The 12,223-nt window shown below is 36.0% G+C and overlaps 1 protein-coding gene across 2 annotated transcripts in view; it reads right to left on the reverse strand.

The window, feature by feature from the left end:
• LOC129230074 (scaffold protein salvador-like) overlaps positions 1-12,223 on the reverse strand; it is a 72,596-nt gene that overhangs the window by 12,733 nt on the left and 47,640 nt on the right. For both annotated transcript variants that reach the window (XM_054864462.1, XM_054864463.1), the window contains exon 7: positions 9,097-9,269. In XM_054864462.1, the coding sequence (XP_054720437.1) occupies positions 9,097-9,269 (173 nt within the window). The remainder of the gene's footprint in view (positions 1-9,096; positions 9,270-12,223) is intronic.

A 12,223-nucleotide genomic window follows, 5' to 3' on the forward strand; every position in this document is an offset into this window, starting at 1 on the left:
TTATTATCAGAAAAAACTCCCCAGTTAGAACAAAAATCATCTCTAAAATTTACAGGGATTGGAAAAAAACCTCTAAAGCTCTACAACAAAAATTTAAAGAAGTACCACACTATACAGACATTAATCAACAAACGAACGAGTTAACCAATATCACAAAGGCAGCAGAAATAGCCGAGTCAAAAACAATCAAATACAGCAACAAAAACCCAGGCTTAAGGTGGTTCAATAGAGATTGTGCCAAAAAGAAAGCCATAAGGAATGAATGCTTGAAAAGTTCAAAAAAAAAAAAACATCCTAATACAGAAGAATGGATTAAACTAAAGAAAGCAACAGCAATATTCAAACTGGCTGTTAAAAGGGCAAAAAAAATCTTTTTCGGAGAAACAGAATTATAATATTAAAAATTCAAAAGAAATCTTTAGTTCAGTCAAAAAAATAAAACAAGTACTGTTAAATGAGGTGGATGATAGCAATCTCGTTATAGAACAAAATGGGAGTAACGTAACCAAGAAGAAACAAGCAAACCTCTTTGTTGAATATTTTGCATATAAAAGCAAGGACCTCCCCCTACTTTTCAGGTTACTGATACTGGTGACGAATTATCATCGGAAAGCTCCCCAGATGAACTTAATAAAGCAATAAATTACATAAAAAACAAAAGCCCTGGTTCGGACGGGATTACAGTGAAAGCAATTAAATTTCTACCTAACAATGGCAAACAATTTTTAAGAGGAATATTTAACAGAAGCTTAGATTTGGGAGATATCCCTGACACTTGGAAATCAGCTAAGCTTATCCCAATTAAAAAAGGCTCAAAGAATGCAAAACTAGTAGAAAATTATAGGTATACCCAAGTGATCGCTAAGTTTATGGAAAAAATTCTTCTGAATCAAATTAATCCATGGCTTTTAAAATATTATATATCTTACCTAAGTTCATCTACGGTTTTACCCCGGAAAGAGGTACCAATGATTATTTATATGACTTAACTAAATATATCGAAATCTGTAGAAGGAAAAAGAATTTTATTTATGCAGTTATTATTGATGTAAAAGGTGCCATGTTAATATTACAAAGCTAATAAATAAATTAATAGGCCTGAAATTGGACATCAAACTAGTCAACTGATCAAGGGGTTTTTAACTGGGAGAGAAATCAAAGTTCAGTGGAGAGGTGTGATTTTAAAAGTTTTAAAGGTTCACTGTGGTCTACCTCAAGGTGCCATATTGTCACCATTACTTTTTAACCTGTATCTTTCTGACTTAGGGAAATACGTTACGAATGCTAAACTCTTCACTTATACGGATGATGTCATCTTTTTTTTTTCTGTATAGCAACAACAAGGAAGCTGCGGAAAACTCGTTGAACAACTTGAAAAGCAATAGCTTTGTGCAAGGTAAATTAGATAAAAATGGAACAACGTTTAAAAGCACAAAAAGGATAAAAAGTTTTTAAAAACAGAGACATGTTTCGGAGGCAATAGCCTCCTTCCTCAGAGAGAAATGAACAAATGAATGAATCAAGGTCAAGGGAGAGTTTAAATGCATAACCGGAAAAACATTGACCAATCAGCTATCAGCAATTGCTGAGGCAAAATATGACATATTCTAACATGTAAGATTGAATAAGATTGGAGAAAAATGCGGAACAGCAAAAGACTCATTGCAAAGATTATTTAAGTTTTTATGAATGTAAAAGGATTCCAGAAAATCTAATTCACCTACTGTTGTAGGTCTGCAAATGATCTTGGCTTCCGAAAAGAGAAAATTGTGAACCTGTGTCCCAACAATGTTTAGCAATTGAAGATTTGTTCAGTTCCTATTTTTTAACGTGGTTTTCATGTTCTTTCAAACGAAATCTAAGTGAACGCCTTGTCTGTCCCACGTAACCGATATTACATTGACAAGGAATGTGATATATGCTAGAATGTGCATATATCCAACATGATAACCTTTTAAATATGTAATGTATGATATACGTCCTACAACATCTGGACTAAATATGCGTATTGGAGAGTAGGGACTCTGCTATCCAGGCTCTCATCTGAGTATTGCCCCTAGGCGTTGAAAGAAAGAAATGGCTCAGTTTCAAACTACTTATCCCCGATGGAAGGTAACAGAAAGCTTCCATAAATTCTCTTATCCGGCAAACTTGGAGACAATTTTGCAACTCAGCATTTTTTTATGACGTTTAATCGCTTTTCATTAGGTGTAGGTATGCGTACCCAGGGGGTGGGCTGATAGGGCTACAGCCCCCCCCCCCCAACCGAAAATTTCAAAATTAATTATAAAAATGAAGTCAACATAGTTTTTTTTTTTTTTTTGTAATCACGGCTTGTACAAATTAAAAGAAAGGGGAAAAATATTTCCACCTTTTCGCCTTTTTATTTATTTTCTTGTATCACACACAGCAGCTCTGTTCCTTTGTCGAGATAAAGGAAAAGGGAAGCGAGTGACTCTATTTTGCTGCACCTGGTGTCATTCCCTTGGGGCGGTTTGTTCTGGACAGTAAAAGAAAGGGGGAGGTAGTTAAGGTTTCGGGGACTTACTTAATCTTATTATTTGAGCTGCGCTTGTGTGCTTCTAGTGACAGGTGAAAAATGGGTTTTATAATCTCGGACAATAACAAAGTCCGACTATCTACTGCAGACTGCAGAGTGAAGTACATTAATGTAGAATTGCTATAGTGATCCGACAGTTAATACAGGGACACTTCCTTTGAGTAGAATTACTAGAAATTTGACTGCAATAAGAAACACAATGACAATTCTGAAGCCTTTGGTCTTTCCGCAGTTTAGCAGCTCGGCGCTCAGAGTAATAGTTAGTTTTAACGAGGCAAACATGGAAAGGATGGAGCACGAGAAACCGAAAATTACGAAGCGGAATCAAACCAGTTTGAAAGATTTTTTTAAAAAACCTAAATTATCAAATGACTCACAAATTACTGTTATCGAAGAACAGAAAACAAATGAAGATGTTTCTTACGGAGGGAAAGACCAGCTTCCTATAGAGAAAATTTCCGACCAGTTTCCTATGGAGGAAGGACTAGAGCCCCTACCAGTTCCTATGGAGGAAAAACGTTTCAATGACATTTCCAGCTATGTCAATCGAAAATTGTCAAACGAGGAAAAACTCAAAGCTCTTGCGGGATTGTGGGAGCCAGATAAAAAATACGTTTTTCCAGCTGAGGACTGTGGTCGCTTTAAACGACATTTTCAGACGAATTGGCTAATGCAGTTCAAATGGTTGGCCTATTCTGATCAAGAAAAAGGAACATTCTGCAAGTTCTGTGTGCTTTTCCGTAGCGAGGATACAGTTGGTAAAGGGAAACATGTCATGATTCGAAAACTTGTATCCAAACCGTGCAAAAATTTAAAAGATAGTTTGGAAATATTCCGAAGTCACGAACGCACAAGCTACCATCAAAACTGTATGCTTACTGCAGATAGCATTCGATCGATATCTGTTGGCCTAGAGCCATTATTTTTTTTCTTGGAGAAATTCCTAAAGTTTTTAGAAGGATTAGAAAAGTTTCCAGAACTTACTTCCTTCTTTTTTTGAACTTTGAAAGTCATCCCGTTATTTTACTGGCGCTCGAATCGTTCCCCAGAGCCAACATTCCCTGCATGCGTAGCATGCGTTTGTTGACCCGCCACGATGATGTGACGTCATAGGAAAGATGTTGAGTAGATTCTTGCTGTATGCATGTGGGAAACAATTTTAAAGAATTTAGTTTTAAACTGTAAACTGTGTTGAGTTGTTTCCTCAATGTAATTTATGCATGCTTTTTGATATACGTCACGCCATCGCGTAGGGAGATAGGGTATGCTATTTAAGTGTGAACTCTCAATCAATCATTCTCTTATTGTTTCACCTCTTGTTTTAATATGTTGTGGCTGCAGTCCAATGTTTTTCTGAGGTGCTGAGATTGTGCCTGGGAGCTGTGTGCTCCGGAGTTCCACGTAGTATAGTGGATTCTTTTTAAAAGATGTAGGAAGTTTTATCGTTGAGCCCAGCCAGAAATGCGGGCATGTTCCAGTTGTTGCCTTGAGATGAGTTTTTAAGTGAGGGATTTTCTCTCTAAAATTGAGAGTTTAAATCAAGTTGTTTTTTTTTGCTGTGAAAAGGCCTAACAAACAGGACCATTAAGGTCCACGCTCGAGAGCTGGATTGGATGTCCGTTAGATGGATGGATGGTTCCTGTTGTCCAGGAGGACAGGTTTATTTTCTGAATTCAGCATGGTGGCATGGAATGGTCACGGACAATTTTGATATGGGATCCAAATTTGGTGGATCGCGCCCTCACATGTTGTGCCAATTTTAAGGAAGGAATAGTTTGTTTGGTATGAACTTTTTAACTCATTCGTATGAACTATTCTGTTTATGGCATTGGACTCAAGGTTGTACTTATATTAATCTAGTCATATAAATTTTACTGGAACTTTAAACGATACTATTTTTAAGAAATGTTTCCTACTGATATTTTTGGGGGGATTTTTTTATTCAATTGTTGGGAATGTGAATTTTATTTACACTTGTTATTATTTCCATGTTTTGACATATTTATTGTTTAATAAAATGTTTATTTAATTGTTAAATATGTGTCTGTAAGTCCTTTCTTCCCGAGCAGATCATTCCACAAATTTTCTGTTGGGTTTGTTAGCTTAAAACCTGCTTTTAGTTCTTTGAACTTCGGGTTTTGATTGAGCTATCAGTTCGAATTGCCCAACAATATCAGAAAAAGAGACGGAAGATATTGCTGTTCAAGTTGACAACCAAAGGAAAGTTACTGCAAGAAAAAACCGAGCAGCACTTGTTCCAATTGTTCAAACTATCAGACTTTGCGGGAAGCAGCAGATAGCTTTGAGAGGCCACCAAGATTCTGGTCGCATCACACTAGAAGATCCTGAAAAGAACAACGGTAATTTTCGTGCTCTTTTGCGGTATCGGGCAGCTGGTGGTGATGTTGATTTAAGGCAACATTTAGTGATGAGTGCAGGAAACGCAATGTATACTAGCCCACGTATACAAAACGAAATTATTAACACATTTGGGGAAATGATTCAGATGCAAATCAGAGACAGAGTACACAAATCTGGATTATTTTCAGTTCTAGCCGATGAAACAACAGATATTGCTGGTATTCAACAATTTTCTCTGTGTATCCGATACTCAGAAGATGCGACTGCGAGTGTCAGGGAGGATTTCCTATGCTTTGTTCCTGTCAACGATGTTACCGGAAAAGGACTTTGCACGACGATTAAGGATACTTTAAGTAATCTCGGAATTGATTTGCACAATCTCCGTGGCCAAGGCTATGATGGTGCTTCAGCAATGCGAGGAGAGTTCCGCGGAGTTCAAGCCATAATGAAGCAAACGTACCTAAAGGCTTTATACATGCATTGCGCGTCCCACTCTTTAAATTTATGTTTATCTGACGGTTGCAAAAGTCGAGATATTCGGAATATGTTTGCAATTTTGAAAGAAATATGCACTTTTTTCAAATCATCAAGTAAACTATCAGAAATTTTAAAGAAGTGGATTAAAAGGAAAAATCCTGAAACAAATGTTACAAAATTGAAGAGAATGTGTGAGACGCGATGGGTCTTGAGACACGAAGCAATCGTATTGTTCAAGGAGAATGTGTGCGCAGTCGTCTCTGCTTTAGAAGAAATTGGAGAGGAATCTTCAACAAAAGATAGCAGCAAAGCACAGAGTCTACTTAATAATGTGTGCAATTTTAGTTTTTTATTATCCTTGTTTGTAGCCTCCAAACTTCTTTCTTATACGTATAATCTCTCAGAATACTTGCAGTTGTAAAATCTAGACCTAGTTAATGCTCTAGACATGGTTGCTAGCGTTAGCAATCTGTTACAAAAAATGAGAGAAGATGCAGAAATGAGATTTAAAAATATTTTTGAAGAAGTACAAAGCCTTGCTGAAGATTTAAACGTGGCTGAAAGCATTCCAAGACTTTGCAACTCGCAACTATACAGAAAAAACGTGCCTTACACAACGACAGAGGAGTATTTCAGGAGAGCCGTATTCATTCCATTCTTAGACGACATCATCCTTTCCCTGGACGAGCGGTTTTTGTCTCACCGGGAAATTTTGAAAGCGTTTAAAAATATACTTCCACAGAATGTACACAAAGAAAACTTTTCATCAATTGAAAGTTTGATTAAGCTGTACCGGAGCGATATGTCTGGTTATCAAGAAGTTATAGAAGCAGAATTTGAGCTTTGGAAAAAAAAGTGGTGCGCCATCGATCCATCCCTTAGACCTTCTTCGGGAATCGACGCAATCGCTAAGTGCCCAAAAGATATGTTTCCAAACATTTATACTCTTTGAAAAATTCTGTGCATCTTACCAGTGACAATTGCAACAGCTGAACGAAATTTTTCGACTTTGCGTTCATTAAAAACATACTTAAGGAACTCTATTAGTGAAACAAGACTAAACGGACTTGCACTTCTCTCCATACACAGGGATATAAACATTTCCGACGACATAATTTTAGATGAAATTTCGAAAAAATCTAGGAAGCTGGATCTAATATTGTAACATGTAAGTTTTAGATGTTTTTTTATCATTATAAAAATCTTCAGAATTCATTATAGCACATGTAACAATAATTATAATAAAGAACAAGTTTTTTTTTATGATGTATTTTTGAAATCTTACATTCGTATTGATATCAGAAAAGCGATACATGAACTTTTCTTAGCTACAGTTCATAAGTATCCCCCCCCCCCCAGCTCAAAGACTTTCGAGCTCAGCCCCCCCCCCCCCCCCCCGAACTGATTTGTTTGCGTACGCCGCTGGTGTGCCTGCTCATATTTTCTCACTCGGTAAATTGGAGAAGTCCCCCCCCCCTAAAAGTTTAACTTCAGAACACCCTAGATGCAAGAAGGGCACCACTTCATTTTTTTTTTCAGTTCTGTACTTCATAATGGCATTCAATTTAAATACATGAAGGAAAATATTATCTTACGCTTTGTACAGGAATTAGACTTCGCTAACTAATATTCCGTAAGATATATTTTGAAAAAGGAGTAGTTAGTAACAGGCAAGGTTGCAGGCGAAAAAGAGAAACATTTACTACTTTCAAGCTGCAGAGTTTTTTATCATAAAAGTTGCACTTCTCTTGTAACACCTAGTAATATTTAGATTAATATTAAAAATCAAAATTTCAGTTATTATATGCATTTGGAGCAAAAATTGAGACAACTCCAATATGTAACAATAAATTACATATAGGGAATTTATTTTTAAAATTGTCATTAAAATTGGTTTCATAGAAGGAGATTCTAACATATTCATATACAGGTGATTCTGGTTAATAGGACCACATTGGAACAAGACCATATTGGTCCTAATAACTGGCAGGTCCGATTAAGCAAACAAGACCTGTGTAGCTCGAATGAACATGCTATACACAAAACGTGCTATACACAACATAAACAAAAAATTTAAACAAAACGTTTAATACCATTATGATTGCTGTGAGCCCCATGTATGGTGAGCACACAAAGAAGAAAAATTGCCGTTTACGAAATTTTTTCATTGAAAAATAAATTAAAATAAAGCGAAGAACCTTTTGACACTCATTAAACAACTTATTCAGACCGATACGGCTTTAGCTACATTTTCTTTCAGTCAGTATTGATCAGAATCAATAACCAGAAGTAACTAAACATGTGAGGGTGAAAAAAAAAGTTCTGAAAAATACTAAAGTCATTAAAAATTCCAATAAATTACATATTTTACAGCTAAAATTTTTTTTTTGCAAAAATTTGCATGTAATTAAACTTGCTAATGAACTAAAGAAATTTCAAATTTCGTTGAATTATTTTGACCTCTGCTGGAATGGGAGTTTCGTTAACTATTATCAATATTTATTGGACTAACTTTTAAGTTCGTTGACTCACATGGAAACTTGCTTCAAGCATGCAATTTCTAGGTTTTTTCTTTCCAATTTGTTCTCATGTTCCTTGGTCTGATTAAACAGCTTTTTGGTGCCAATAAGTGAAAATATTAAGCTTGTGTGATGGGCTTTGTTTTGGTCTGAATAAGCAACTGGTCCGATTAACTGGTGATCCAAGTAAGCACTCGAAATTTGGAAAAAACGTACTAACGTACCAGCTATTGATTTAAAATCTAAATTTAATGTTCTTCTTGTCCCAAAACTTGCAGAGCTATCTAACACAACTATGCACGGAGGCATAAAAACAATATAATCAATAGTGACACATCATTAAAACTCCATAATTTAGACAACAAAAGCTAACCACTAAACATCATATTACAAATTTTTTGTGCATATTGAAATATTTCAGACTAAATTACTTAAAACTACAAATATATAAAACCTTGATTTTCTCATTGCTGTTTTTTTTTTTTTTTTTAGTAGTCACTTTCTTCGCCAAGGTGCAATATGTAAAGAAATTTTCGTAATTCTGGAATTTTTTTAAAATGTGGAGCTATTCCCTTTTCCTGCACATAGCACTCATTTGTTGATTAATTTCTACTGCATTGAAACCCCCTAGCAAGTAGAAATCAAGTAACAGCATACAGCGTAAAATTTTCACATACCAGGACCTACATACCTACATGCAGCAACACCGGATTTTTACGGTGGTTTTAATTTCAAGACCATTTGAACTTTGGAAAAAGATTCGATTCGATTTTTGAGTCACAACTGACTACAACTGTGTCGAGGACTGCATACTAAGTGCCTTGCCTCCATTATTTTTTATACCGATAGATGGCAGCACCATCACCCGATCGGACAGATAATGAGAATTTAGAACTAGACCAGGAGCTAATAGCTACCTGGTGCTAGGCCCCCCCCCCCCCCCAGAGGTATCTTTTCACTTGGAGGACATTGAAACCACGAGCATATTTAACATCGCCCAGTCCCCTTTTAATGACGACGGTGGATCTTCGACCATCGAGGTTCGAACTCAGGACCCTCTGGCCCCGAATCCGACACTCTACCGATCGGGCTACCACGGCCCCCTTGGAAAAAGAAAAATACCACATACTTCAACAAAGTTAACAGTAAAACTGAAAGGGAAAAGAAAGTAGAACTTACCTTCCGTGAGATAGGGATTAGCAGGAACTAAAGAATTGTGTTGGTGAAAATTTGTATGTCTTGGAGGAAGCTGCCTATTTTGGCTGAGAAGAGAAGCTTGATACATAATGGCACTGGTCTGCCCATATTGAGGGGCACAAGGATGCTCATACTGAGCAAATTTTGTAATGTGACTAGGGGGAAAAAAACATTCTTACATTAAACGCAAAAAAGTGAAAGATTTAAGATATGAACAAACATTTCACCAAATATGAATTTTGGATAAAACTGTTTTCTAAATAACTCTCTGATTCATATTGAATCTTCTACAACTAATACTAAATTACGACATTATGTTAAAAAAAAAGGAGATGAAAAGCTCTTACAAAGTAAATTTCAAGACGTCATTTTTAAAATGGAAAATGAGAATCTCTCTCAGCAGCTGTGAATATATCTGAATCAAGTTTGCAGCCGCATTTATCTAAAACAAACAAAACTGTAAAGCCTGTAGGAACATATTAAAATATTCCTGCTAGAAATGAAAATACATTAGCAACTTGTTTAAAATGCATGTGGGGTTTTCCCTTGACTAGAACAGAAATCAAGAGTGTTGTGGCAGAGTTTGTAGCAAAAAATGAACAAAGTGACCTAAAAAAATATCGTAATAGACAGGTTATTGTTATAAACAGTTTGATTATTCATGATGACATTTTCCTGGGACCAAAAAAAAAAAAACAATACTGTTATAGACAGGTTATTGTTATAGACAATATCGTTATACACAGGTTTCACTGTAACATATAAATCATATCACACATATGGTTTAGATGAGATCCTTCTATAATTGGAGCAAACCTAAACTGACAGTGAGAAGGCTACACACTCCACTTATTATATTCTACACAAAAAGAGTACAAAGCTCTGGAGAGATCCAAAGTCAATATAAATGTAACATTAGCGATTGCAGAAAATAGTTGGATGACCACATAAAATATTTAACAGCTGGTCATTGTTTGCATCGAAACGCCCATTGCTTTTATTCACCGATAGTCACAACACGCATTATGTCTTTGTATTTAATTACCAAAGTCCATAATGGGAATATATCAACCTTGTAGTAACCAGCTCCCCCAACAGATGCTATTAAACTTCTTGATAAGTGCTGTTTTAGGCCACTGAAAGCACGATGGAATGAATGGAAATTCAGCACATTCAGGGCTGAACTCGCCTTGTGGACATTTGAACAAATACCAGAACGGTCCGTTTCCCCCAAGAGCTGCTGAATAGAAATCTGGGCAGCAGGGACAAAATTTTTGGCTCATGGCACCAAAGGGCTACCGATAGCTCGGGGAAATGTTTTTCAGTATTGTGGTGCTCAGAAACTTTTCATGGGGGCCAGGGGTTAGGGCCGATGAGAGGTCGTGTCAGCCTAGTCAGAAACACAGGGTCGCTCAGAACGTAGTGAGAAATAAATTTGGAGAGGGGTATGATGAAATTTCGGAGGGGGATATAGGCAGTCAGTAGCATCGCAAGAAATTGTCAAGGGGAGTGTCCACCAGGCTCAGAGAAGCAAGATCAAATGCGTGGAATTGGAAGTAGAGGCAATCAGAACTCATTTTAAATAGGCCCTATAGACAACATTAAATTAATTAAATAATGAGAAACATATTTCAAAGAAAAGTATTTTTAATTTTCATTCCTTTAAAAAGGGGGATTGCGTATAAAATAACATTTTTTTCAGGAAAAACATCAACATAGATGAACTTGAAAAGCAAAACTTCATCTGAACACAAAATTTCTAGATTACTAATCCCTATCATTTAAGATTAATAAGAAAAAAAAAAGATATACACTGTAAATTTAATCTTTATGATGAATATTTGGGTGCAAATTTACCATGATAGGGTGAATTTCATATTTGAGGCATTTTCGGTGTCTGGCCAAAAGACTATTTTCTATTTTGAAATTAAATTACATTTTGAGATTTGTGTCTGCGTTTTCTAGGAATACATACTGATAAGAGTTATGATGTGCAATATTATAAGAATATGTCTTGAACTTTCTTTAATATGAAGTTTTGACGAAGAGCAAACCTAAAAATTGGGCTGTCCAAATGACACAAAGAGGAATTTTTACTTAATATTTCAACTATTTACAATATTTAAAATAACTTATGTATTTTTAAAAATATATTTTGGAATAAACCTGTTAAATATTTTTGAATTTTCAAAAATTATTTTGTTCAGTAATAATTGTTTTTGGTTGTCCTGGAGAAATATCAAGTTTGTTACTATCAGGTTTGTTACCGAAGATGACCAGTAGATGGCTCCACCATACTTATATTTTGCTTTCATAGTACAGTGTGAGACTAGCGTCTAGGGTGAAACCAGCTTCGCTCGCACTTCGCTCCTCCTCGATGACATATGTCCATGACGTCATATGCGAGTTGAACTCTGGGAAAATCGAATCTCTGTTTACTTTCTGCACTACGATCCTAATATGAAAGATGGATAGTTCTGATGATGAAACAGCTTCTTCACAAAATAAATATTTTTGTGCGGTTTGCGGAAGATCTTTTGCTTCGCGTTATACTTTGCGAAGGCATCAGAAGAATGTGCATGGCGGATTGGAAGAGTCTCCTACACCAAAAATTGTAAAGCCATATCCATGCGCTCACTTTGGATGCTCAGCTCAATTTCTTTATGAGAAGAATTTAAAAAGTCATGAGCGGGAGAAACATTGTGCTCAAAATCATAAATTTGAAAAAAAAAAATGTTCGTTATGCAAAGAATCCCAAGTAAATATAAATCAACATTTTAAGGACAGGCACGATATCCATGTAATTTTGTCGGAACATGATTTCGACACCTTTTCTGCTTTCGAAACATGGAAATTAGGATTGGAAAAAGAAACACAGTCCTTTTTCCGGAAATACAGAAATGAAAATACTAGTGCTAATGGTAGTACGATATTTTATTATAAGTGTCACAGAATGGGAGATTTTGTTTCGGGAAGCAAGGGAGAAAGACATTTGAAATTAACAGGAAGTAACAAAATCAATGGATTTTGCCCTGCATCAATAAAATGCATAAAGGCTCCGGAAGGCCTTTTTTACTGAGACACATGTAGGTCACAGCTGTGATTTGGG

This window comes from Uloborus diversus, chromosome 9 (assembly GCF_026930045.1).
Source record: "Uloborus diversus isolate 005 chromosome 9, Udiv.v.3.1, whole genome shotgun sequence".
NCBI classification, from domain to species: domain Eukaryota; kingdom Metazoa; phylum Arthropoda; class Arachnida; order Araneae; family Uloboridae; genus Uloborus; species Uloborus diversus.